General features: G+C 42.2%; 1 protein-coding gene across 3 annotated transcripts in view; it reads right to left on the bottom strand.

Moving 5' to 3' along the window:
- bcar1 (BCAR1 scaffold protein, Cas family member) overlaps positions 1-26,622 on the bottom strand; it is a 205,212-nt gene that overhangs the window by 50,100 nt on the left and 128,490 nt on the right. The window contains exon 1 of one of the 3 annotated variants that reach the window (XM_080028049.1): positions 17,713-18,007. The exons of the other annotated variants lie outside the window; for them this stretch is intronic. Coding sequence (XP_079884175.1) covers positions 17,713-17,724 — 12 coding nt within the window. The 5' untranslated portion in view covers positions 17,725-18,007. Of the gene's footprint in view, positions 1-17,712; positions 18,008-26,622 lie in introns of those variants that run through there. 3 annotated transcript variants of the gene reach the window in all.

The following is a 26,622-nucleotide window of genomic DNA, read 5'->3' as shown; positions in this document are numbered from 1 at the left end:
CCATATTAGATAGAACCAATTGAAACGTTATACCAGATTTCTGGTAGTCTTGATAAGCTTCAACGGAGCGTCTCCAGACCAACACGCGCAGCAAATTTAATTTGCCAGCGCCTAGTGGCAGGTCTGGGAATGCCAGGCTACCAAATTCATGCATTCAAATTTAAAGGGTACAAAATACTTTCGGCCGGGGGCCCCCCTCCGGACCTCCCTAGAGGGTTCGGGGGACCACACCACCGCTGCTGAAAAAAATCCTGCGGGGAAACACTGCTAATGATACGGTCAATAATAAAGTGCTCCTTACCAATATATCAAAATTTAATTTCTGTAATGGTGCAATGAAATGGGTGGAATCATATTTAACAAACAGGTCTCAGTCAGTTTCCATAAATAATCATAGATCAAAGTCACTGCAGTTGCCCACTGGTGTGCCGCAGGGATCCATTCTTGGTCCACTCTTGTTCAGTGTGTATATTAATGACCTTCTATCTGTGTGTCCTGAGGTTGAAACTATAATGTATGCAGATTATACTGTTTTCTTTTTGTACATGGCAGATCCAAGGCAGATGTTGTAGATAAGCTGACGAGATCCATGGCTAAGGCTACAACATGGCTGAGAGAGTGTTGCCTGCAATTAAATGTCTCAGCATGTTCTTTTGTAAAACTAATAAACCCACCAGTGACTGTAGCGGGAGAAAAATTACAGGTTGAGAGTGAATTTAAATATCTTGGGGTGTTAATTGATTCAAACCTTTCCTTTAAGGCACATGTTAAAAAGAACCTGCAATACTCCTAAATTCAATATCGCAAATTTTCGTTCCATCAGAAATTACATGTCCACAGATGCTGCCAAAATTTTTCTACACTCTATGATTTTTAGTCATCTGAATTATTGTCTGAAAAGCTGGTCGCAGGTCAATTTCAGCACGTTAAAGCCTCTTGAATCACAATACAAACAAGCAATGAAAATTCTAGATAGAATAACAAATTTCTTCCACCACTGTTCGATTTAAAAAAAGTACCAGATTGTAAACTGGGAAGACCTCAAAAAATATTTCAATGTGTGCTTGGTTTTTAAGGTCACTCACAATCTGGCTCCACCACCACTTGCTGAGTACATCAGTAGAAGAACAGGTACTGATCGTTTCGCAAGGGGATCGGTGAGGGGTGATTGTGTTATTCCGTTGCGAAAAAGCACTTTTAGTCAGTCAGCATGGTCCGTCAAAAGTGCAAGGGAATGGAATTCAATCCCACAGCATATCAGGGAACTCAACACATAGGCTACAAATAGTTTACTAAGCAGTTAAGACAATGGTTGATCAATACATATACTACATGTCAGCACTAAAGTCATTTGTTTTGAATGTGGTCAACACATTATGTTTTTATTTAATTTAATTTTTTTCACTGGTGCTTTGTATTTTGTGTTCCGTTGTTTTACCTTTGTTAGTCAGTTCTGTTTGTTCTGTGATGCTCTGTTTTGTTCTCTGAAAATGTGCCTCTCATTGCTCCAATGAGAGGCATCACTCTGCCTCAAATGTTTGATTTCAAGGTCAGTGAAATCCTGACTACAGTAAATGTTAAACCTAGTACATGGCTGCATAGTGTAGATATCTCTCCTACTTTTGTGTTTAATTGTGTCTCAGGTGTTGCTCTCTTCACTTGTGTGTTCTTATACATTTTCTATATTGTATTGTTAAGAGGAGCCTGGGACTTAAGAATTTCATTGCCGATGAATGGTGATGTAATTGTTTTGCATATAAAATAAACCATCTTGAATATTAAATATTGATAGTGCTAGAAGAGCCATAGCAATATCATGGTATTGTGGAAGAGTTGACACTTTTTGACTTTAATCAGTGGATATTTCCATGTCTGAAATGTTATGGCTATTGCTGTAACCATTTCAAACCCACACACACACCTACCTTTTTTTCATCTAGATGCACCAAGCACATATTTTGGGTGCACCCAATTAGTGCGGTTACGATTATAGTGGCCAATATTGCGATTTGCGATGTGATATAATAAATACATGGTATTATGATTCTACCTGCTTGGTTTTCAAGGAAAATTAGAGATAATTGATAGTTTTGAAACCTAAAATTGAATATTTCAATTTAAAACATATACATAATAAGAATCATTGAAAATATATTAAAACAAATAAGGCTTGTACTAGGCTAGTAGCAATAGGCTTACTGTTATCAAAATAACAACAAATTATAGTTTACATTTTTTTATAAAAAAAATATTTCTTTCCCCCATGAAAATAAATGCATATCTCCAAACTGCAAAGACAGAAGCAGAGTCTATAAACATACTGAAACTTGTGTGGGCGGTGGGCCTTCACTCTCATGTGTTGATAGACTGCCACCATGGACCTATTATAAGAGGTTGCCACCGGTCGCCACATGACGTGGCCAGGGCTGCCTTTACCTGCCACTAGGCCCTGGGGCTGAGAGGTTTCGTAGGCCCCCCCGGGCGGCGGTCTTACAATACAGATGCGTTAAAGCCATGTTTGTCTACACCACAATATCTCTATTGATGAAATACAAAATCACTTAAGGTAACATGTAAATGACTTAAATAACATGACTCGACGTCATTGAAAATGAGGGTCACCCCTCAATTGGTCTCTCGAGGATAAATAAAAGTTAAATGAAATGAAATGAAAAATAACCCCCTCCTGGTCTAATGACTTTTAATAACCAAACACACATGGTTGGTTACAGTGTTTTTCCAAGTTATTGAGGAGACAGCGGTGTGGTCCCAGGACCTTTTAGGGGGGTCCGGGGGCATGCCCCCCCGGAAGAAAAATTTGAACCTTTTAAAGTAAAATGCATCAATCTGGTGCATTTTGAGAAGAAAACTGAGGCTAAATCAACTATGTCCTATGTGAGCTATTTTCTGGAATCATTTGGAGACAGAAATTCCAAAAAGCAGAAACAAAAATATACAGGTTTAAAAAATCCAGTCATTCAGCATTCCAATTTTTTTTTTAAATAATCCCTTATCCCAAAGCTACTTCTCTCTTTGAACTCTTCGTTTTGTTTTTAATGGCTCAACTCAATATAGGCCCTTGATCTGCGTTGCCCCGAACAATGTTATTTAAAGGTCCCATATTATGCTAAATGCACTTTTTAAATGTGTTCCAACATATCCATGCGTCCACGGTGTGCCTAGAGACTGCCAAAATATCAAAAAAAATAACAATCTCTCCTTTTCTCACTCTCCCCTTTTCTGAAACCCCCACCCCTCCCCCAAAAAACACTCCAGTCAGAATTATCCCCTTTTCTGACCTCACAAACCGTAAAGCCAGAAGCTTCCACTGTGCAGCCCACACCCCTATTTCTTATTGGTCCACGGCCCTGACAGACAGAGGGCGAGGCGTATCTGGCTTCGCTTCCGGACAGGGGGCGGGGGGAGCTCAAAGATTGTATATTTACGAGGGGACCTGCAACTCTTTTTTAAAAAATAGGCCATTGTGAGATTAGCTGAACATCAGCATAGTACAATAAATTATCTGAAAGTTTTTTTCAGCAAACAATTAAAGAAAAACGTATTAGGGACCACTAAGACCATATAATATGGTGTATAATAGAACCGAAAAGTGTATAATATGGGAGCTTTAAACAAAAATAACAAAAATGTACTGGTGAATGATAGGCCCCTTGTTCTTCATAGGCCAAAAATAATGTGATTTTTTTTCCTTTTTCTTTACTGGTTCATGATAGGCCCCTGTTCTCCGTACGCCCGCCCCCCCTACGAAGATTAGGGGCCTATCATGAGCCAGTCAATAATTTATTGTTTTAAATGACAATGTTCGGGGCCTTCTTAGATCAGGGGCCTATATTGAGACAGTAAAAAAAGAGAGGCCCCTGATCTTCGTAGGCCCTGGGGCTTCAGCCCAGGTAAGCCCGTGCATTAAGGCGGCCCTGGACGTGGCGACTATAACTTTACAAGTTTTAAACAGCACTTCTATCTGTTCAACGTCGCCGTACCCGAATCCTTAATATCCCCAGATTTTTTCATTGAATTTTTACTTTAAAGATCAATTGAGATGTGACCCTCATTTTCAAAGATGTCGAGTTAAACTATATAACAGACTTTAGGTTCTCGCCATAGTTCAGTGTCGGCGAAGCTGTAGTGCTGCTGCCCGTTGGCGTCCAAGTTTGTTTTACTCACCGGCCAGGCAGATACACATACGCTGACATACACTCACACACACACTGGCAGAGGGGCAAGAGGAGCTGTTGGAACAATCGCAGCCATTTGTGCGGTTATGTAGGTTATTTGCACTAGCTCACATCGTGATTGCGATTAGATTAATCGTGCAGCATTACGGCCACTATTACATTTAATATAATGTGATACATTTCAGGTGCACTGGTGCGACCAGTGAAAATATCTAGACGCACTCCACAGATTTTTGGCCGCACATGTGTGTGTGTGTGTGTGTGTGTGTGTGTGTGTGTGTGTGTGTGTGTGTGTGTGTGTGTGTGTGTGTGTGTGTGTGTGCTTGTGTGTCTGAAGGGTGTCAAGTGGGTGCCTCTGGACAAGACTACACATGCCAAAAGAGCGCGAGAGAGGGATTTTGGGTGCGTCTCACCTACTGTATGACATGTCTATCCTCAGATGTGTTAAAAGTTTTTCAAAACAGAAGTGCTTAACATAAAACAAAGAAGTGCCAACTAACTTTCACACATTTTCTGCTGCAAATTATACAGAAAATAGACATCATTTATAATGACATAATGCCAATAATTCCATATGATATCTTTAGAAGACTTTGTTTTTTTCTTTCTGTTAGTTGAGTCGTCTTTACTATGACTACATTTCTAAAAGTTCTGAGATCACTCTCGGAATTTTTAATTTGAAATCTGAGATTAACGACGAAGATGAGATATTTTTCCCTGTTTTCTTCAAAATATTTCAGATATATCTCCCAACTCAAATCATATTCAATACAGCCCTTATTCTCTTCTGTTACATGTTCTATCACAGGCTATTACTACCTGCTAAGACATTTAGGACAACTTTAAACAACAGGAAAAAGCTAAACAGTCCATTACATCATGATGAGCCAACATTAAGATCATAGAACACATCATTTGATTTGGTTAAAATGTGTAGGGCTTACAAAATGGATCCACGGTTGTAAATTGTAAGCACACATTTGAGAATTGTTTTGGTTCTAACTTTGTTTCTGTTGTATCCCTGCTATTGCTGAGGCGAGCCTGGGCCTGTCTCCCCCTCAGCCCCCCTCTCTCTCTCTGACACACACACACACACACACACACACACACACACACGCACACACACACACAGTCCCACTTCATTCCGCAGTTTTGCGCAGTGTGCAGACACACAACTCTGCCATTAGAGCTCACATTCCAGAGGTGTCACAGCGCGCGCGCACACACACACTCTACGCAAAAAAAACCCAGATTCCTGAATTTCATCATAAGAATGAGAAGCAACAAATAAACCCATAGCAATCCTCTTTTTCCCTTCCTTTCTTTGTCCCCCCCCTCACACACCCCTCCCCCTCTTCCTGTGCTGGCATGTCAGGCTGCCCTTGAGAAAAAGTTGTGTGAGTGAACCACGGCTGACTTGTACAACAGCAGAAAGAATTCTCTGGAGCGGGGCTTAAACACATATTTACAGGTCCAGAGTACACAGTGCCGGCTCCATATACATGAGTCACATCAGCTCATGATATGGACTTCACTGCAGTACACTCATAGTGAAACTTAGGAGTTCGATTTGATAACTTTTTTTTTCACTCCACCTTCAAACTGTCTCAGCATAACCAACACCATAAGTTTTTAGACACAATTGACAAAAAGACAAGTCAGTTTAAAACTTGACCCATAGGAGGGACTCGAAGTCAGTATATCTCAGCTTCTGCCACGCTGATTTTTAACCATTCTCTCTTGAAAAGCCTCTCCAACTTGGAAAAATGCAAAGCCAAGTATATCCCGCATACAGTAATGTTCTTCAGGCCTATTGCAGGTTCTTAAAAGGTGCACTGCCGTTTAAGAGGGGGGGGGGGGGGGGGGGGTTTGTTGACTTTCGCAGAGCCTGCAATGCGTTTAACAAAACATATTTTCTCTCTGTGTAATTCTTAGTATTGAAGAATTCTATCATCATAAATCTAAAATGTTTTTTTGATGAACCTGGAACCAAACGTAAAACTATACCTAAACTTTGAAAATGTTCACTTCTCTGACACACCCAAAGTTATATAGTGCAACTTTAAGTATAGAGCAGAATGTTCATGAGGTTTTGATGCGGAGTAACTGACAGTAAAAACCGAATCAGCCCCTATAGCTTAATGTGTTAAGGCTAAGGACTGGTTAAAGCTGTGATGATCTCAGCTGAAGAATGCCTGCCTTGGGGCTGTGACCAAACGCAGGAACAAGAGCAGGGCCTGTGTGTAGCCTGGAGCGCAGGAGAGACTCATATAGGGCGTGGCCTCACTGTTGCTTCACATGTGGACACGTGGGTAGGAACGCATGAAGAGCTCCCAGACACACACACACACACACACACACACACACACACACACACACACACACACACACACACACACACACACACACACACACACAGGCAGGCATTTGGTTGGCTGGTTCAAAGACAGCTCAGTCCTTCACACAGCAGAGAGAAACCCATACATCTAACATCTTACTCAGGTGTCTTGCACTTCACATTCACACCACACTTTGACTTACTGTACATGTATATGACAGTGTGGGCTCAAGCATTTCCATCCACAACTAGACACGGCTCATCTTCATATAATCAAGCACTAAATAATAATTGATAAAAGGCACATTCGTTGCCAACACTGTCAGATAAATTAGAAATAAACTAAATTTACTGAACTTTGAGTGCCTTACTCAACTATTATGTATAAGCCTTCAAAAAAAAGGTTTGGAAATGTCCCGTTTGTCATAATTCAATCAGTCATGATACAAGAACATACTAGATTATTGTTTTATTAGCTGTAAGCTGCCTAGCTATATGGCTGTAATTATATCAGGTTCCATTTACAAGAATGGCAGAATCAAGGAACACGAATGTGACCCAAAACATTCACAAATGAGTGCAATCCACAGTAGAAGGTCTATATGCATGTTAACGGAGCTGCTGCCCACACACAGTCTGTGTTTAAGGGCTTAAGTAAAACCTGTACTTACGACTTGCTGACACACACACACACACACACACCCTCTATTCACTGTGTGTGTGTGTGTGTGTGGGGTGAGATCAGTTATGATGAAGAGATAATTCCTTTATCTGGAAGACATCAATATTTTGTATGCGTACATGGGGACAGAAATCTAGGCAAAGCGGCACAGCATAAAGGTGCGTGCTTTAAAAAAGTTTCACAACACCACAGGAACATACACATCTCCACACACACTGGTGAATTGTGACACTTTGATCCCTCACATAAATCTGTTGTGAAAGCTGCAGCTGAGCCGGCAGTGTTGACTCTATGATTCAGCCCCAGAGCGCTGGGAAAAACATCCAGTGATTCATAGCTCGTTGTTTTTGTGTGTGCTAACTTTACCTGTACTGTAGCCTAAAAATGTGTCATATGCACAACAACTACAGCAGCAGTCATTGACAATGAAATTCTCTTAGGCCTCAGGACAGAGAGCGTGTTACTCTTCCTCATGCACACTGTATACCGGGGAATATGTCCTTCAAAATAAAAGACCAGCATCATAAATTAAAATAAAATAATAAGACAGCCCACCCTGTTTGAACTACCTGAACTGTTAATGAGTGAAGGAATCCCGTTTGGTCCGGTCTATACATGCTCTGGGAGATGACTACTTACTGCTGAGAATGTTATTTAGCATGTGAACGGTTCTCCTTGTAATGGGCAGTCCATGACCAGTGTGTGTGATTCAGTCCAGAACCGAAACAAAGCCTGGTCTTTTTCTACACTGCTCCATTTCTCAATGTGTCTTATGCCTCGTTTCCACCAAGTAGAGCGGGTCGGATCGGAGCGGTTCGGTCCGGGTAGTTTGGCTTTTCATTTGCCAAAAGTTGGGTAGGATACGGTTTAAGCGCACCTAACCGCTCTGAGCCGCTCCTAATCTCAGTACTCCTCCGTTGGGGTACTAGCCGCCTGAAAGGGTGCCTAAAAGGCAGAGCTACACACTGCCGTCATTTGATTGGTCGAAATAATCATTTCCGCCATGTGTAGTCATCTCGGCAAGAGTCTTGTGTTTTGGCGAAAATGTGAGCACAGCACTGTTTATTGTGTGGTGTTTTTCCTCGTCAATAAATTAATCAGTTGGTTACACTGTGTCCCACTGCTAGTCACGTAGCTGCCGCAGCCAGCACTGTTCGCTCACTGTCTCTATGAGTTGCACCGAGCCGTCTCTGTGTGTTTACGCCATAGATAGTAGTAAATACACGCTCACAACAACATGGGGGGAATAAATAAAGAAGCGGCTGGTTTGACCAAGCAAAAAGGAGAGACCGCTGGCTTGACCACAGTTGGTCGAAAGAATCATTTCCGCCGTGTGTAGTCACCTCGGCTAGAGTGAAGAGAGTCTTGTGTTTTGGCGAAAATGTGAGCGTGGCACTGTTTATTGTTTGGTGTTTTTCCTCGTCATTAAATGAATCAGTTGGCTACACTGTGTCCCACTGCTACGATGTCACGTAGCTGCCGCAGCCAGCGCTGTTCGCTCACTGTCTCTATCAGTGCACTGTGCTCACAACAACACAGGGGGAATAAATAAAGAAGCGGCTGGTTTGACAAAGCAAAAACGAGAGACCGCTGGCTTGACCACAGTTGTTCCACAGCCCGATAGTTTGACCCACATTCTGGCGGCGGCGACCCCGCCCTACCAGTAAGGGTAGGGTCGGCGGTGGAAACACCACCGAGATTCTTAAAAGTGAGCTGTCCCGCTCCGACCCGACCCGCTCTACTCGGTGGAAACGAGGCATTAGCTAAACACTGCAGCCTTTATCTCCAAAGTGAATGTCACTTGTCTGGCAAATTGTACACTCCACCCAACAGTTGCAATTATCATAATTCAAACGTCATAGGTTTGGAGTATAAAACCTAATGAAGGGGAAAATGGCTTGATTTGATATCATATCAAACAAGAAACTGAGATGTACAAGTAATCATCATGAACTGTTTTGTTGTTGCTTGGTCTTTTACAGACCAGTATAATCAGAGCACCATGTACTGTAGTATAGTACATGTTAATAAATGCTTTTTGCCGTTGTGGCCATTTCTAAACTGTTGAAAGGTTAACCTCCACCCATTTCAACATGTGAGAGCATATGAGCTTTTCAAAAACCACTAGATTCAAGATGAAATGAGTTCACATTTTAGTTTGGGGAGAAAAATATTGCATAATACCCAAGGATAGAGATGCCCACCAAGATCCTTAGCGTGGTAGAATTCTGGGTCAGGTCCTGTTATCTTGAGCATGTAGGCCTACGTAAAAATATGAAAATTTCAGCTCACAAACACTGTTAAAAGGGAATATACACCTGCATTACAACTATACCTACTGAAAGTTAAGGATTCCTCATAAAAAGCTAACTTTATTGTGTTTTCTTTTAATTTTGATACTGAATAACCTTCATCGTGCCAGACAAGCCATTTCCTCTGTTCCATCTTTACTGTACCCCCTTTGATTTAGTACGCACAGCATTGAGTGGCACACAGACATTCATCTAACATGACCAAGACCTTTAGGAAGAGATATTGTAAAGTTGGTGCTTCCCTGCATCAACAAAGCCTTTACATGGCATGTCCCAGAAATCCATGTATTGTGTGTATGGGTCAAAGGTCACTCTGTCCATTGAGTCACTGAGTTTACTGGCATGCATGAGTCACATCATTCAATTCCATTCATGGTATTGCTTAGGTCATGGACACACTGTCTATATGAAAACACACTTTTCAGAACTTTGCTCACTAACTATTCGTTTGACTGAATGGCTTGTGCTCTGAATTGGCTGATTCATTGCTCCACTGATGGGACTGTATTTTATGGATTTATGGACACCTGCTTTAGGTCAGGGGGTCAGAAAACCATGACTGGATGTGTGTGTGTGTGTGTGTGTGTGTGTGTGTGTGTGTGTGTGTGTGTGTGTGTGTGTGTGTGTGTGTGTGTGTGTGTGTGTCATGTCGAGGAGACAAAAGGGGAATTCCTGTTTTAACCCATTGATGACGGCTGCTGCGCGACGCCACATTGTATCTCCTGCCTGATGCTGCGTAGTAACGCAGCATTGTTACTTTATCTAATTTTCATGGTGCGCGCAGCATAGAATGCACCATCATTGGTTCAAATACACATGAGGTGGGTTTTGTTGATTTTTTAAAACCAGATGAACACCCAAAAGTTGTGTGGTTTGCCGAAAATCACGTCAATAAAAAAATATATATAAAAAAATAAATAAATAAAAAATAAAAAAAATATGCCGGCTGTGTCGGCGATAGTGTATTACAGAACAGTTAGTGGCGTTCACAGCGCAGAATCTAGGTCTACTATAGGCTACTGACGAAAATCACACAACACATTGCATCTATTTATTAACAATATTTATGAATTTAGGCTATATTTTGCTGCTCCAACTCAAATTCAGCCCAGCCAGGCGATAGTTAAAGAGGACCTATGATACTTTTCGACTTTTATGACCTATAAACGTTGTTATAATGATTTATAGTCATGTTTAACCATACTAGAGTATCAAATAATTACGTACATGCATTTCGACGTATTCCCTGCTGACCGTCTGGGGTGGCTATGCAGAGCACTAAAAACTATGGCAGCCGGTCGAGCCGAACTTGTTCAAATTTCCGGTATGTGTGAGTCACGCTGGGATCGTTTCTGTCATGTTTCCATGTATGGTAATGCTGTCGCTCAGGCAAGATCCGGCTGCATGCCCCCACCTTCCTGGAAATTTTCTGAAATTTCCCGCTACTGGAAGGAAGGTAACCAATCACAACGGAGTGGGGTTTGCAGTAGGGGGGGAGGGGCGGAGAAGCTCAAAGCAGTGTGTAGAGAGCAGAGAGAGACTGCTGTGCTCGCTAGGAAGAGTGTCCCGAAAATCTACATAGTTTTTTGTGATGTGATTCGTGTCAGGTTGCTCTATAACAGTTTTTAACAAGAAATTAAGACCAGAAAAGTAGTAAAATAGGATCTCTTTAAGTTTCAGTTTCGTTTTCATCTCTGTGGTATACAGCCGTTTGGACCAGCTGATCAGCTCCCGACTGTCGGGAGTCAGTCTGCGTTCCAGTTGTACTGGGAAGTCGGATTTATGGTGCCAGTGATAATTGAACTAAATAATAAAATAAAGCTATCTCCTCCTTCCTATATCTGTCCATCGTTATCTCTCCACTGCACACTCAGTCACTACTATCCATGCTAAAAGGAAGCAGGATTGTAACCTCATTTAGCACATTATTTTTAAATATTTAATATTATTTATTCTTTTTTTTTCTCCCCCATTTAATTTTGACGATTTTTAGAAAAATGTGTTGGTTTGTAAGCGCTAAGGGAGCATGTTTAAATAAAACCTGTGAACCTTACCCTTTAAATGTATTTTATTTCATGTTTCTATGTGCTACACAGGCTTAGATATTAAGGTTTTGGTAGACGTTGACAATTCGTACTATTTTTTCAGAAAACCCTCAGGCATTAAAGGGATAGTTTGGAATTTTGGACATAGGGCCTGATTCCCAAGTTAGCCTGAGTGTTATTTATCGTTGGAGACAGTTTTCAACACATTTCATTCAGTCCTTCTAGTTGCAGAGTTTGCTCGTGCTAGGCTAGCGCACGGCATTGGGGTCTAATTAGTCTGCTACTAAAACAGTCTTACCCACTCCACAGTACACCCGAGGCCAATCAATAATAACGCTAGACTACAGATGTAAATGTCTGTGTTGATAGAATAATTTTAGAAATAAAAACAACCTCGCATCGCAAGAATTATCGCATTTTGAGGGACTACTTTCTCAGCAGAAGCGGAATTTTACTTTGCTATGTAACCGAATCACTACAGCAGAAAGTAAACGTGGGACAGAAACTGAGACGAACGACTAGGCAACATGGTGCGTCAGTGTGCATTCAGGAATTGTACAAATAAACCCTACAGATGGACACCACAAAGTTTCCACAAATTTCAAGTGCGAGATCCAGAAAGGACGCAACTGTGGCTTGCTGCTGGCTTGGACAGCAATACACCGGCGGAAACTGTTCGCAAACGGTGTATTTGTAGCGATCATTTCAGACCGGACGACTTCGAGAAAACCCGCAATAAGAAATCCCTGGAAACGAATGAGGTGCGATCCGTCTTTTCAGATGCACCAACAGGCACTGATGAACAGGTAATAACTTTTGGTAGGCTACTCTAGCTAATAAAGCTTGCCCCTGCCATTTCATAATGTTAGCCTACTGATAGATTGATGATGACATGCATTTTGGAGAGTGACAACGTTAGCTAATGGTATAGCTACAGGTACCTGGCTGGGCTAATTGCTAACTCCCGTTGTTCTGTCCCGGTCCTCTACTGCAGCTCCAGCGGGGGCTGTCTCTACAGACGCTCTTTCTCTTTCTGCCCTTTGAGCATCCATCTCTCTCAGTTCTTCATCAGTGTATTCCGGCTCGTACAAGTCCGGTTCGGTGGATACAACAAATTCCTCATAATCATCTTCAAAAGCAGACGCATTGCTAAGTCCTCCAAACGTGGCCATATCTTGTTTATTGAATAGGCTAAAAAAATTCTTTCGTGCACTGTAGGCTACTCTGCGTCTGTAGCAATGACAGCGGCAGGTGAAATACCTATTATAGATCCGGTAACCAAGGTATCAGTCCGCCGCTGCCGCATGGTGAGACACACCAAATCTCTCAAAATGCAATATGCAAGGTTGTTTTTATTTCTAACATTATTCTATCAACACAGACATTTACATCTGTAGTCTAGCGTTATTATTGATTGGCCTCGGGTGTACTGTGGAGTGGGTAAGACTGTTTTAGTAGCAGGCTAATTAGACCCCAATGCCGTGCGCTAGCCTAGCACAAGCAAACTCTGCAACTAGAAGGACTGAATGAAATGTGTTGAAAACTGTCTCCAATCATAAAGAACTAACTTGGGAATTAGGCCCTATGTCCAAAATTCCAAACTATCCCTTTAAAGCGGCTACGAGTAACATTTAAATATCTTTTAAACAGCCTCATGTTTCCTCTGATAATCATAAATTACCTTTAACAGCAAACGAGACCATCAGTGCAAAGAAAGACGTTTTTATATAGTTTTTATTACTGCTTTTGGTCTGGTCGCACACCCAGTCCGATTTTCGGTTCGCTCGTGCAAGCTCTATGGTCACATATCCGTATTGGTCGCAGATTTCAGTGTGGAGCAGCAACGCGATTTGAGCCAATCCCTCCAGGTGAGGGAAGGGGAGCGGGAGCCTTGTTTGAGACAGTTATTTGTCGTCATAATGACTGATAACGGGGCTGAACCATCAAAGAAAAAAAAGAGAATGCAATGAAGAAAAGCTAAAAGGGAGAGTGATATAGGCTACGGGCGGGACAAGGGCGTTGCCAAGCAACGTGTATACAATTTCACAAGAGCAAAACTAGACTGCAGTGTTTACTCCTAAATGAATGAGCGGTTGGTACTAACACAAAGTTTGCTTTGCTTCACCATCATCAGATAACCATTATCTGAAATAGTCATTATTTACATCAACAACACAAACACATTACCTCATCGTGATCCATACTAACTGCCGTCTCTCGTTCATTCGCTTTCTGTGAGGACACGTAATCTTTCAGCTCCGTGAGAGAGAGAGTAGTTAGGTGACACTGCTGCATCAACTCATTGCAATCAGGTGTGTGTAGCACTGGCTGGCATTAGTTGATACAGTGTCAAAACCACTGTCACGGAGCCGAAAAGAGTCCTCACACTTTCAACACACGGACATGCACTATATTGCGCCCTTCTCAGTTCACACTCGCACGCCTGGCACGAGCTAGAAAACAGCTTTGCGACAGCGGGCGTCGTAAAAATACTACCGCTTTTGTTCAAAGGGGACGCCAACGTGCCATGTTACTCGAAGTGGCTTTAAGGACATGCATCTTAGACTGCCATAGTCATCAATGGGTTAAGCCAGGCCTCCGTGACTCTGTCTCAATGGCCAAAGAAATGTGTACTACTGACACAAGGAGGATCACCGAGAAATCTCACTCCAATACTGAGCCTGTCATTCATACTTTTATAATAATATTGCAGAGCTTGAGTGGACGTGTATGTAAATAATGTCTTAATATAAGACACACAGGGTAAAATATATCCTCTCTTCTGTTGGAGACATGTGATCATACTAAAATGAACAGTTGTTTAAGGAAATGCCTTTATTTAAAGGAAACTTGAAAACCAAACCGACAGGGATCTGGGTCAGAAAGTATTTATAGTTAGACTAACACACAGATGGTTTTGATCTTGTGATTTTAGACAATTTGTTGGCAATTGATAATTTTTTTTTTTTTAAATGTGAAACTATTTTAAAGGTGTGCCAAGGAACTTTCAGTTTGTGTTAACTCTTTCGGCCCCTTTGGACAAAAGCGGTAGTGTTTTTTTCCTACAACAGCTGTAGTTCCTGGGTGAGTGTACATGACAAAGGCATTAAGAAAAGCTATATAAAAATTGCATTCTTCACACTGATTGTCTCATTTGCTGTTACATGTCATTTATGATCATCAGAGGAAAATTAGACTGTTTCAGAAATATTTAAAGGTTCCTCGTAGCACCTTTAAGTATATCCGTATACTCAACAAAAAACTTTCTCTTTTTAAGCACTTTAGCATATTTTATGAATTTGAATGCATGTACATGATTTTTACTAATTCCAGGGTTGTACAGTACATGTTTGAATGCCCAAACTGATACTGCTTCTCCCTTCATTTACTCTTCTGATTGGTTAACAGGCCAGATGAGCAATGTGATAGAGGATATCAGTTTCAGTCAGTAATGCAAATAATCGAATATCCGGGTCTCTCTAACACACACACACACACACACACACACACACACACACACACACACACACACACACACACACACACACACACACACACACACACACACACACACACACACACACACACACACACACACACACACACACACACACACACACACACACACACACACACACACACACACCTCCGTGGTATGGAGGGAATACTTTTAAACTATTTTTTAACAGGCATTGTTTCCTGGCCCTGTTAACTCCTCTCTGATGTCATTGAAGACAAGCTGACACCTACCACGACAGGACAAAGAATGTTTTTACCATCTTGGACAGATTATGATGACTTTTATTGGGATTATCATATTCATAATCCTCATAACAGTTGTCCTACTGCGTGTCCCTGCATTACCTATGACTATAATGTTAAGGTTATAGCAGGAGTTATTACATTTTATGAATGAAGATGTAAAGACGTTTTGAGAGATTCAAGGACACATCTAATACTAAATGTTCATAAACAGATAAAGATATAATCATAGCCCATTCAAATGACATGAACTCTCTGTGTGATTGCCTCTTCCGTGGTTGTCTGTCCAGCCCATTTCTCATAACTTTTACCTTCTACATGTAATATCGTTGTCATGGAAGCTTATTCAAACAGAGATTGTCAGTCTGTTCCTTTCACACAACATGTATTTCCTGTATGTCAGTCAGAGAGAGAGGGATCCCCACTGTGTTGAGAGTTTGGTATTGTAAAGATTCTGCCATGAATTTTTTTTTTTGTGATATTTATTTTAAAAAAACTGTCTTGACTTAACTGAGAGAAAGCTTGTCTCAACTCTGTTTCTTATTACTTTATTTCAAAGTGTATGCACCTTTTATGATGGCTTGTTTATTAATATGCTTCTTTTCTTGTCACAGTTATGCTACTTGTTACTATGTAAAAATGCCATAGAAATACCTGTATTTTTTGTTGAATGCATGAGCTTTTGAGGCTTACACATGCAACTATAGAACATCACCAGCTTTGCTTACTTCTACTTGTAAGCAATTTATTTCCCATTCAAAGCTTAAAACTGACATTGTATCTGAACGAACCCTCACGACACAGCACAGCAGCGTTGACATGGCCGCCTTGTGTTGAATGTTACTCTATATTAATTACACACTAATCACTGGCGTGTAATTACTAGTCACACAGTGATATGCTGTACAGTATTTCACTGTCTGCCACATTCCCGACTGTGTGACACACACACACACACACACACACACACACACACACACACACACACGCACGCACACACAAACAGTGGTTGACATGAGCAGTGAGCCAACTGTGACGCAGAAGCCTTCTAGACAAAAGCAGAGGACTTTTACCACTAGTTTTCTTTCCATCTCTTCTGTCTTCATACTTTTCTCTCCTCACCAACCCCCTCTCCTTTCCCCCCACTACAACACTCGCTGTTTGTACAGAATCCACGTCATATTATTGAACACCAGCACAGATCATTTACTTTTCTTTGTGCGCTTATTTATACTGAAGCATTTTCCCTTCTAGCCAACTGACGCCCCCCCCCCCTCCGTCCTGTGGCTATGAAAGCTTCATTCCTCTGTGTGTTCCTCTGAGTCAGCAGAAAGACAGACCACAGCTCTCTCTCTCTCCTCCTCTCTCTCTCCTTCTCCCTCCCTCTCTCTCTCACTTCTTTCTTTTCTTCCTTCCCCAAGCCATAAACTGGACGACTAACCTCCGCTGTGTGCTCCGATTCTGTGCAGTGTATTTTGTTGTCAAGATCACTTTATGTCAACATCAGTGAATATCTCCTCATTATCTGTACGCAAATCCAGTGTTAATGCTAGACTGTAAACTGGTATGTAAACCAAGGGTATGAGACAAAGGGGCCCACCATGGCTATAATAACATGCCCGTTTTACAGAGCCCTAGGCTGTGTATTAACACTGCATTTCTTTCCAGCGAGCACACAGGAGGAACAGGTAACAGATCTCCAGAATTGCTGACTTCACCTTTAAAATGTCAAGTCTTTTATTGTCTTTTATCTTTATCACTCTCTCCATATCAAACAAGACAACAACAGAGATCTGGTGTGTTTCTAAGAAAAATGGGAGCAACTTTAGTTTAACTTTGTCCTTTTTGTCCCTGCAAAGTGAAGTCCCCTCGAACTGTGTGTGTTCACTTTAAACCACACACACACACACAGACACACACACACGCACACTCCCCACCGAGCGCCAACAAAAGGTAGGAATTTGCAGAGAAAATGTTAACTCCAGTTTCCCTCTCCTCCCCCTTTTGCTCCATACTCACATCTCCCTCCCTCTCTCCTCTCTCCACCTCAGCCTGTGCACCGCTGGGCTAAAACTCTCTCTCTCTCTCTCTCTCACACACACACTAGGGACAAGTTGTAGTGAAACACTAAACACATTACACATAAAAAGCAAGAAAAAAGTACCCTGGAAGCTGAGATTTTGTATGGGTCCAAAGTGAAATCTCTGTGACTCACACACACACACACACACACACACACACACACACACACACACACACACACACACACACACACACACACACACACACACACACACACACACACACACACACACACACACACACACACACACACACACACACACACACACACACACACACACACAAACAAACTCACCAGATAGTTCATTGTGTCACTGCTGCTGTGAGGCGTCTGTGGTATAATTCTGTTGGAAGGGGCTCGAGCTCAGCCCCTATTTGAGACAATTTACCAACTAAATCCTTTTTGTGGAGAGAGTAGATCCCAAAATTGATCCTCAAAACTGCTCCCCCGGTCTCCTCCTCCACCTCCTTCCTTCTGTCCCTCTGTCCTCCCTTCCTTTTCCTTGTCCTCCGTCTCTCTTTGCCTCTTTCCTGTTCAGTCTTGTTTTTCAGTAGTCAAGCAGAGATACACACACATTATGCCGCTGCTGTGATCTCACACAGCAAGAATGAGACTGCTGCTGCTTGGCCCATTTACTTCTCCCCTTCTTTTCTCCCTTGATCTCTCTCTCTCTCTCTCCATAGCCTGGAGGAAAAGAGGGAGGAGTGTGTAACCCAACACGTCACTTCCGGTGTGCTCCTGAAAATCCCTTTATGATCGTGAGGCATTCCCTGCTCCCCCTGGCTGTGAGACAGTGCCACTACTTTGGAATGCTGCTGCTGACACACTGGTTCAGAAGCAGACAAACATGACCTCGTTTAAATGTCTAAATATATTTTTTATATCTTATATGTCAGTTTTAATCTAGTTTAATCTAAGAGTGTAGGAGACCATTGTTGCATGTATGGACATGCACAAAACGTTTTCATTGGCAAACATTCACAATCATATACTGGGACTGTGTTGTAAAAGCTCATTAATGTGTTGTATACACTGAACTAATGCAGGGCCTAACACTGATCCCTCAGGAAAAAACACTGTACACTTCATGTGGATGGAGTCCACATCATTTTGACAAACTGCAGAGAAATTATCCTTGTGAAAAATACATCTACAGAGTTTGAAATGAACTATGTCAGTTTTGTCTGTTTTTTTGAAAAGTTTTTTTGAAATCCAACTCAAGAAAATAAACTACTAAAATACTAAAGCTATAGAGGCAATCTTTTTGAATGAATTACCGTGAGCTTTGAGTTAAAGATTTGCTTAACAGTTTACGTGTTTAGATTGATATACTTTTTCCTTTTTATTGATATATTATACATATCAAAATATCTGTTTTTCTTCTGGATGCAATCATTTTACTTAAAGGTGCACTGTAGTTTCAGGGGAGGGTTTTGTGTTTACATGTAAAAAGCCTGAAGTTAGTTACTTAGTACAAAATAGGGCTGGGCGATATGACGATATCATATCGTGGACGATATGAAAGTGTCTACCGGGAGAGATTTGGCCATACCGTTTATATCGCGGAGAAAAAAAGTTCATGTGGCGGGAGCATAGATGGAGTGGGAGGCAGCTGTCCCTCCGAGTCCCTATAGTTACACTGCAGTTACACCGCCGCGCCACACCGGGGCTCTGCAGCAGAGTTCTGGGCTGCAATACAGCTTCTCTACCCGTAACAGAAGAAGCCTCATCTGTTGCTCTAGCTGTCTAGCTCCGGTGCGCCATGACTACATTTAACAAACCAACTCCGTGTCACGGTGGCAGAGCAGCTGGTTTTAACGGTCAAAAATGTCATCGGGCAAAGGAAACTTGCTTGCTGCTTCAGCGTGCTGTTGCCGTGACGCAGAGTTGGCTTGTTTTAAGCCAAACTACATGGGTTAGCTCTCGTGAGCTAGCTGGCTAATAATGACATCTTTAGCCTACTCGGGGCTTCACCCCCGTGCTGTTATTGTTGGAGGCAGCCAGCAAGGCTGGTTTTATGTAACTTTAAATTAAAATGTCAAACTTGAAAATATTATTTGTGTTGAAGCTGGAGTTAAAGTATTACCAGACATTTGCTCACTAGTTAATTTTGACAGCTTTTTAAAATGAAGATGAGCAAATACTGCAGGAAAATTCAAGTCTTTCATTATTTTGATGTAGGCTACTATCAATTGGAAAATGTTGATGCTGTCATTTTTATTTTGCGCTGACTGACTAAAACCAGACTGGTGTGGTATTTTGCACCAGTTTTTCTTTTGTATGGAAATTTAAGCTCCAAGCAAAAGATGAAAATAATCTAATGTGATTAAAGTTCAGTACGGTTATTGTAATCCATTGAATTTAAAGGAAAAATACTATATTGTGATATATATCCATATCGTGATATACAATTACCTATATCGTGATATAAGATTTGGTCCATATCGCCCAGCCCTAGTACAAAACATATTTACTTTACGTAATTCTTAGTATCAATTAATTCATCATAAATCAATACAAATTTAATTTGAAGCACCTGGAACCAAATGTAAAACTAGAATATCTTTGTAAACCAAACTGTGGGCCCTGCTGCTGTAAACAATAACAGTGAAACAGTAACCTTTCTGGGCCCGGTTTCCCGATAACGTCCTCTCTTAGCGCGCTACGAAGACTCCTACGTTATGACTTACCAAAGTTGTTTACCTCTATCGTTGTGGTTCCCTAACGGTCTCTTAGGAGAAACACTCCTTACGTCGTTTGTACACTGCTCAGAGTTCGATTTTCTATTTCCTGCTCAACACTATATTAGGGCTGGGCGATATGACCAAAATCTCATATCCCGATATAGGAATTTCATATCCCGATAACGATACATTTGACAATATAGCATATTTTCTGTAACTTTTTACAATTAATAAATATAAAAATGTCATATTAATAATTAAATTCTCAACAAATTAAGTATTTACCCATATTTGATTATTTTCTGCTTTAATTCAAATGCAAATTTTCAAGCATTCAACAAAATAGAAAATGCAAATGTGACATTTGAGTAGTTTTGGGCCGTGTGGGGTTTCATGGCACATAATTGACTGAATTGGTGGATTCCTCGCTAGCTAAGCTCTTTAGCCTAATGGAGCTATCCTCTTTAGCTGAGGCGGCTTGTAAATTCACCCCGCGGAGGGGGTGACCGCCCCGGGGAGCGCAGGAGCTTCTCACCGCTGAGAGAGCAGCCAAGCCGCGCATTCTTGGAACTTTACACTGCGAGCTGGGCAGCGCTTGACAGCCCGCGGGGACAGCAGCCGAACTGCCCCGCTAGCTTGGCTGCTAACCCCGCGAGCCTGTCAAGCGCTGCCTGGGTAACGCCGGCTCGACTGCTCTGTCAGAGGGGATATATGATCCTCTGCCCATGGTGCAAACACCGACAGGTCTGTTACCGATGGGTTTCAGTGTCCGAAATTAACTTTGATTATCCCACAAGCGAGAAAAGCCTGGTGCGGTCGGGCGGAAGTAGTGTGATGGAAGCGCAGCAGGGCCATGAACTAGGAAGCGCTTAGTGTTTCTGCTTCAAAATAAAAGTCAAAGTTGACTTTAATTCCTCACATTTCACCAGTTAAAGGCTTTTAATGTGAAGTTACGCTGAAGGAAATCTTCGGTTTGAATAACAGTAACTTCACTGCAAGCTACATGTGTAGTTTGTGTCCTAAAGAGTGGGATTGGCAACATAACGAAATAAACGGTATTGCATAAAATGAAACGATAGATGTTTTTGTTTCGTCAGAAGATATATATCGCCATATCGCATAGCCCTACACTATATTATAAAACGTATTGCAGTCTTTCCAAATAAAACATTGTTAGAAATCCTTCTGGGCCAACACATGTATATAACAATAGAAGCGCCAGCGTTCTCTTTATATGCTGCATAATAAAATCGACCAGTGCATTTTTAGTGTAATATAAAGTCATACATAAGTTTGTTTAATCATCATTTGTGTTTTAGACCTCTTGTTTTATAATCTAAGTATCTTTAAGAACACTAATCACGTTTCATGGTGGGTCAGTAATGAAACTGAAAGTAGATATAATATCGCCTATATCAATGAAAACAGACGGCTAAAACAGCGTCCAAATTAGCAAAAATCCTAAACACGTTAAACATGGCACACTTATTTTAAGGTAGGCTCTAATTGATTATTCATTCTTTTTTTACACGTTCACATGTTTCGAGGCGGAGAATCCCTCCGAAGCTCTCTGTCCGGCTCAGCTGACATCACTCCGCTGTCAATGGATCCGGACGAGCCGCGGTGTGGAACACAGTGCGGAGGTTCTAATGTTAACCATGGTCGAACATACTACCATAGCTAGGGCCCTATGATTTCCGCGATAACGAAAACACGGACGGAATCACGGAATCGGGCAATAAAAACGGAATCTGCTGTTAACACGGAATGTCACGGAATTCACCATTATTTTGGTGAAATTCAATTTCCAAGGCAAAGGGAAACAACACGGTTGAAATTAAAGCAGAACTAGGGAGGAATTTTGGTTTGGCGACATCTAAAGACCAAAATACTATCGTGAAAAGTAGAGACTGGCTGCAGTACACTTGAAGCACAAAATTAATGGCTTTATTTTCTGTTATAGCCTACCCAACACATCCGTTTTTTCGTTTTTTTTTGAAGCACTAAAAACAGTGCAATGTTGTGATGTATTTTAAATGTAGTCTTATATCTGATTAAATTGTTAGAATATTATTTTTTCGCATTAATTAGACACTCGTTCTGATGATGAAACGAGTGTTAATTGTAAAAAAACGGAAGTCATGAGATTAAAAATAAAACGGAATTTGGAAAAAAATAAAACAGATTTCATAAGGCCCTACATAGACTATACTGATTTAAAAAAAAGCTGGGCCTATAGAAAATATAGAAACAGCGGAAGAGATTAAAATTAAGATTGTTTCCAGCGATTATTTTCTCCATGAATTACTTAAAACATTAGTGAAACACTGGCAATGTGGCAGTTCCATGTACAACCAAGATTTCTGGGTCACTGTACAGTGGCGGCGTCGACTGTCAGGAGCTGAAACATCACTACAGTAGAGCTAAGAAGGCTCTAAGGGCGCTCCAGACCAACCTTACCAATGTATGGCGTACGAAAGAGATTCGTAGCAAAGAACGTTTCGGGAAACGCGCAAAATGTTCAGTAGGAACTCTAAGTAGGGGTTATGAATGATGTAGCGTTAAGAAGGCTTTAAGAAGGCTTCGGGAAACCGGCCCCTGGTAGATTTCTAACTTCAAACAGTGTTTCCAGGGATCCAATTTTCCAGAGTAAATGTATGCTGGGTTTACATGGACTTTTAAAAGACTTTGAAAAGACTGAAGACTGACACCCTCTCACATCTAAAGACAATTAACTCACACCTGAAGACACTCACTTAGTTCTCTGAGTTTTCAGTCACAGAATGAGATTTTGAAAAGACAGGGTCACATATTGCAAGACTACACCTAGATTTCTTTTGAGATCAATATTATATACAATCCTGCTACCGGGGATTAAAAGTGATTTCAGTCAAATAAAAAGTATCTTTTTAGCAGGTCAAATGGACTGGGTGTTAAAGGTTCACTAAGCGGAATGGTCAGTTAAGCTAACTTCCTGTCAGTGACTGCAGTTAGCAGTCCCCTCCCTCGTCCCCACGTCACCACATTAATGCACTGTGGTCTTCAAGCAGCGAGTTATCTAGCATAATCTGCCTTTGTATGCGCATAGGTGTCAAAACCCTAGCTGGCCTCCCCAACAACAACTCAGCTCTACCCACCACTGGGGAAAAAGACTGCATTGACATGGCAGAGAACCTTAACCAATTCTACTGCAGGTTTGAGACATTGGACTACACACAGGAGAGGGAGAAGCTAATGGAGGAGCTCACTGCTAGGATGCCGGGCTATGTAAATCAAGAGCTGAAGCAGGCGGAGGTTGAGCTGGTGTTGAGGAGGATGAGGCCAAACAAAGCACCAGGGCCAGACCAGATCTGTGGCCGCCTGCTGAAGGCCTGCAGCAATCAGCTTGCTGGTGTCTACTGCCACCTCTTTAACCGCTCACTGGCTGAACACTCTAAAGCCGGGAACACACCGCACTGGGCCCGTGTCGGTTGGCCGCGTGAACGCAGGAGGCTCGCCGCTTGGTCATATTGGGCCATATTAAACGCAGCCGCGGCCGCCACTTCGAAGGCGGCGGTTGGCCGCGTGAACGCAAGAGGCTCGCCGCTTGATCATATTGGGCCATATATTCCTGACGCCGACGCCGAGATCAGACCCGTCACACTTACGGTGCAACAACAACATGCTCCAGCTGTGCCAAAAAATACAGATGTAGGTAGGCTACACTGTGTAACCAGCGGCAGTCATGTCGCAAATATCATTAAAACAGCATGAAGACGCACCCCGATCGCAAATACACACATATTAATAGTAATTCAGCAACATACTAAATACAATAACAACAGCAGTGTGTGCTCAGCTGCAAAAATAAAGGCAGACATCAGCCTACCTGAAAGTGAAAGTGTGCCGGCTGATGGAGGACAACACCGGTGCTTCGCTGTACTATATTGGAATTCCACACAGACACTGCTGTCAAGTTTGGGTTCATATTATCCTCAGGAACAGCACACAGCTGGGTGAGTTTCACTATACTAACCGGCGCTACCTTGGCTAAAGTACAACCAACAGCTAAACAGATGCAAAATACACATATTTGCAGAATGTATTGGAAACCCAATGTCCTCACTCCACACGCCCACCTCGTCTTGCAGACCACCAGGCAATCTCAACGCTGATTGGCTATCGCGGCGCGGCGACGCCAAAAAGATAAACAATTTCATCTTCTGCGTTCGCCGCACATGTTGGCCACGCCGCAAATGGCAGCACCTTCGATTCACGCGCTTCGATGAGGCGCGGCCACGCGCCGGCCGCCGATTCTTGGGTGGACGCGCGGCCACGCGCTAGTACATTGACTTTGCATGTAATCTCGCCGCGCGGCCAGTGCGGTGTGTTCCCAGTTTATCCCCTCTGTCTGGAAATCTTCCATCATATGCCCTGTGCCTAAAAAGAGTAACCCCACCTGTGATAATGACTATCGACATGTGGCCTTAACATCCCTAGTCATGAAAGGCTAATTCTGACACAACTACAGGCAGAGGTCAGTAAGTACGCTGACCCACTTCAGTTTGCGTACAAACATCACAGAGGGGTAGACGACGCCACACTAACGCTGCTACATGGAGCTTACACCCACCTTGAGAAGCCCAAGTCATTTCTACGGCTGGTGTTCGTAGACTTTTCAAGTGCCTTTAACACGGTGCAACCCCATCTAATGGGACAACAGCTCACCCAGATGGATGTCAATCCCCACCTCATACTCTGGGTGCTCTCATTCCTGACAGGCAGACACCAGAGAGTGAGAGTTAACGGCCACCTCAGCTCATCCAGAAAGATCTCTACAGTGATGTGTCATATCACCAGTTCTCTTCACACTCTACACCAATAACTGCAGAAGCACAAACCCAAACATTACATACATCAAAAGTATTCTGACGACACTGTCATCATGGACTCCACCAGTTCATCTGATCAGTTACAGTCTGAACTGGCCACTTTTTCAGACTGGTGCAGGCGGAACTGCCTTGATCTCAACATCACCAAAACAAAAGAACTGATAATAGACTTCCGTAAGGCCCCCTCCACCTTCCCCACTCTGACTGTCAACAACCAGCCGATAGAGAGGGTTGACACATATAGGTACCTTGGGACAATAATCAACCACAAACTAAACTTCAAAACAAATACTGATACCATCCACTCCAAATGCCAGCAGCGTCTCTTTTTCCTTCCGAAACTCCACAAACTCCAGGTCCATCAATCCGTTCTGACAGCATTCTACAGATGCTTCATTGAATCCATAATCACCTTTAACATCACTTCCTGGTTTGGAGCACTGTCCAACATCCATAGGAACCCACTCAACAGAATCATCAAACTGAGCAGCAAAATAATTGGACAACAGCAGGAATCACTCATCAGCATTTACAACAAAAGGACTAAGCAAAAAGCAACACTAATCACCTTGGATATCACACACACTCTACACTGCCAGTATTGCCTCTTACCCTCAGGCCACAGATACAGAGCCCCTGCAGTGAGAACAAACAGAGCCCTATCAAGCTTTGTCCCAGCATCCATTAGACTTTTGAATAGCTAAACCGCTTTTTGAACTGTCTCCTCTCTCTATTTTTTTCAACACCTGGACTATTTTTTAAAACTTTAACGTATTTATTACTCCTCCTCTATGGAGGTACTATTTATTCACTAGGCTAAGCAAAGATTGTTTGTATCTGTCATATGTCGAGTACGGGCTGATGCTGTGTGCGTGTGTGTGTGTGTGTGTGTGTGTGTGTGTGTGCGCGTGTGTGTTTGTATATTCTATGTACTGTTGTACCCTGATGCTCCTCCACATATGAAGTTCCTAACGGAAGAATAAAGTTCTTTGAATTTGAATTTGAATTGAATTGAGTTGAATTGATTCGTTATCAGTAGTGGGATCCCCGAAAAGTTTATTTGCCGATTACATGCAGAGTGAGTGACTGAAAGATCGGCTTTATAAAACGCGCACACCATATAAGTGATCACTTTATGAATAATATTATATATTAATATTATAAAAAAAAATTAAAATTCAATATTCCGAGCGGGGGACATCCTAGTTATTTGACCTGCTTTATTTGCTGATCTCGTCCCCCAATAACTCCAACTCCTAACCCTGTATGTGACGGTAAAGAGCCATAATCATGCTTTGAACGTCTGGTACTGGGACACTTGAAGAACAGCATCCCCCCTCCTTAGACAACCACCAATTTGCCTACAGGGCAAACAGGTCGACAGAGGACGCAGTTTCACTAGCCCTCCACTCCACCCTGACACACCTTGACCAGCGTGACAGTTATGTGCGGATGCTATTTATAGATTATAGCTCCGCCTTCAATACCAACCCCCCCCCCCCCCATAAACTTGCCACCAAGCTGGACCACCTGGGCCTCAACACACACCTGAGCAGCTGGGTCCTGGACTCCCTCACCGGCCGACCACAGACTGTGCAAATGGGGAGACAGGTCTACTCCAGCATCACCCTGAACATCGGTGCACCACA

Source organism: Ammodytes marinus, assembly GCF_949987685.1.
Source record: "Ammodytes marinus genome assembly, chromosome: 5".
In the NCBI taxonomy this organism is placed as follows: Eukaryota; Metazoa; Chordata; class Actinopteri; order Uranoscopiformes; family Ammodytidae; genus Ammodytes; species Ammodytes marinus.
The sequence above is the reverse complement of the archived record's forward strand: the minus strand, read 5'-3'. Positions and strand labels throughout refer to the sequence as shown.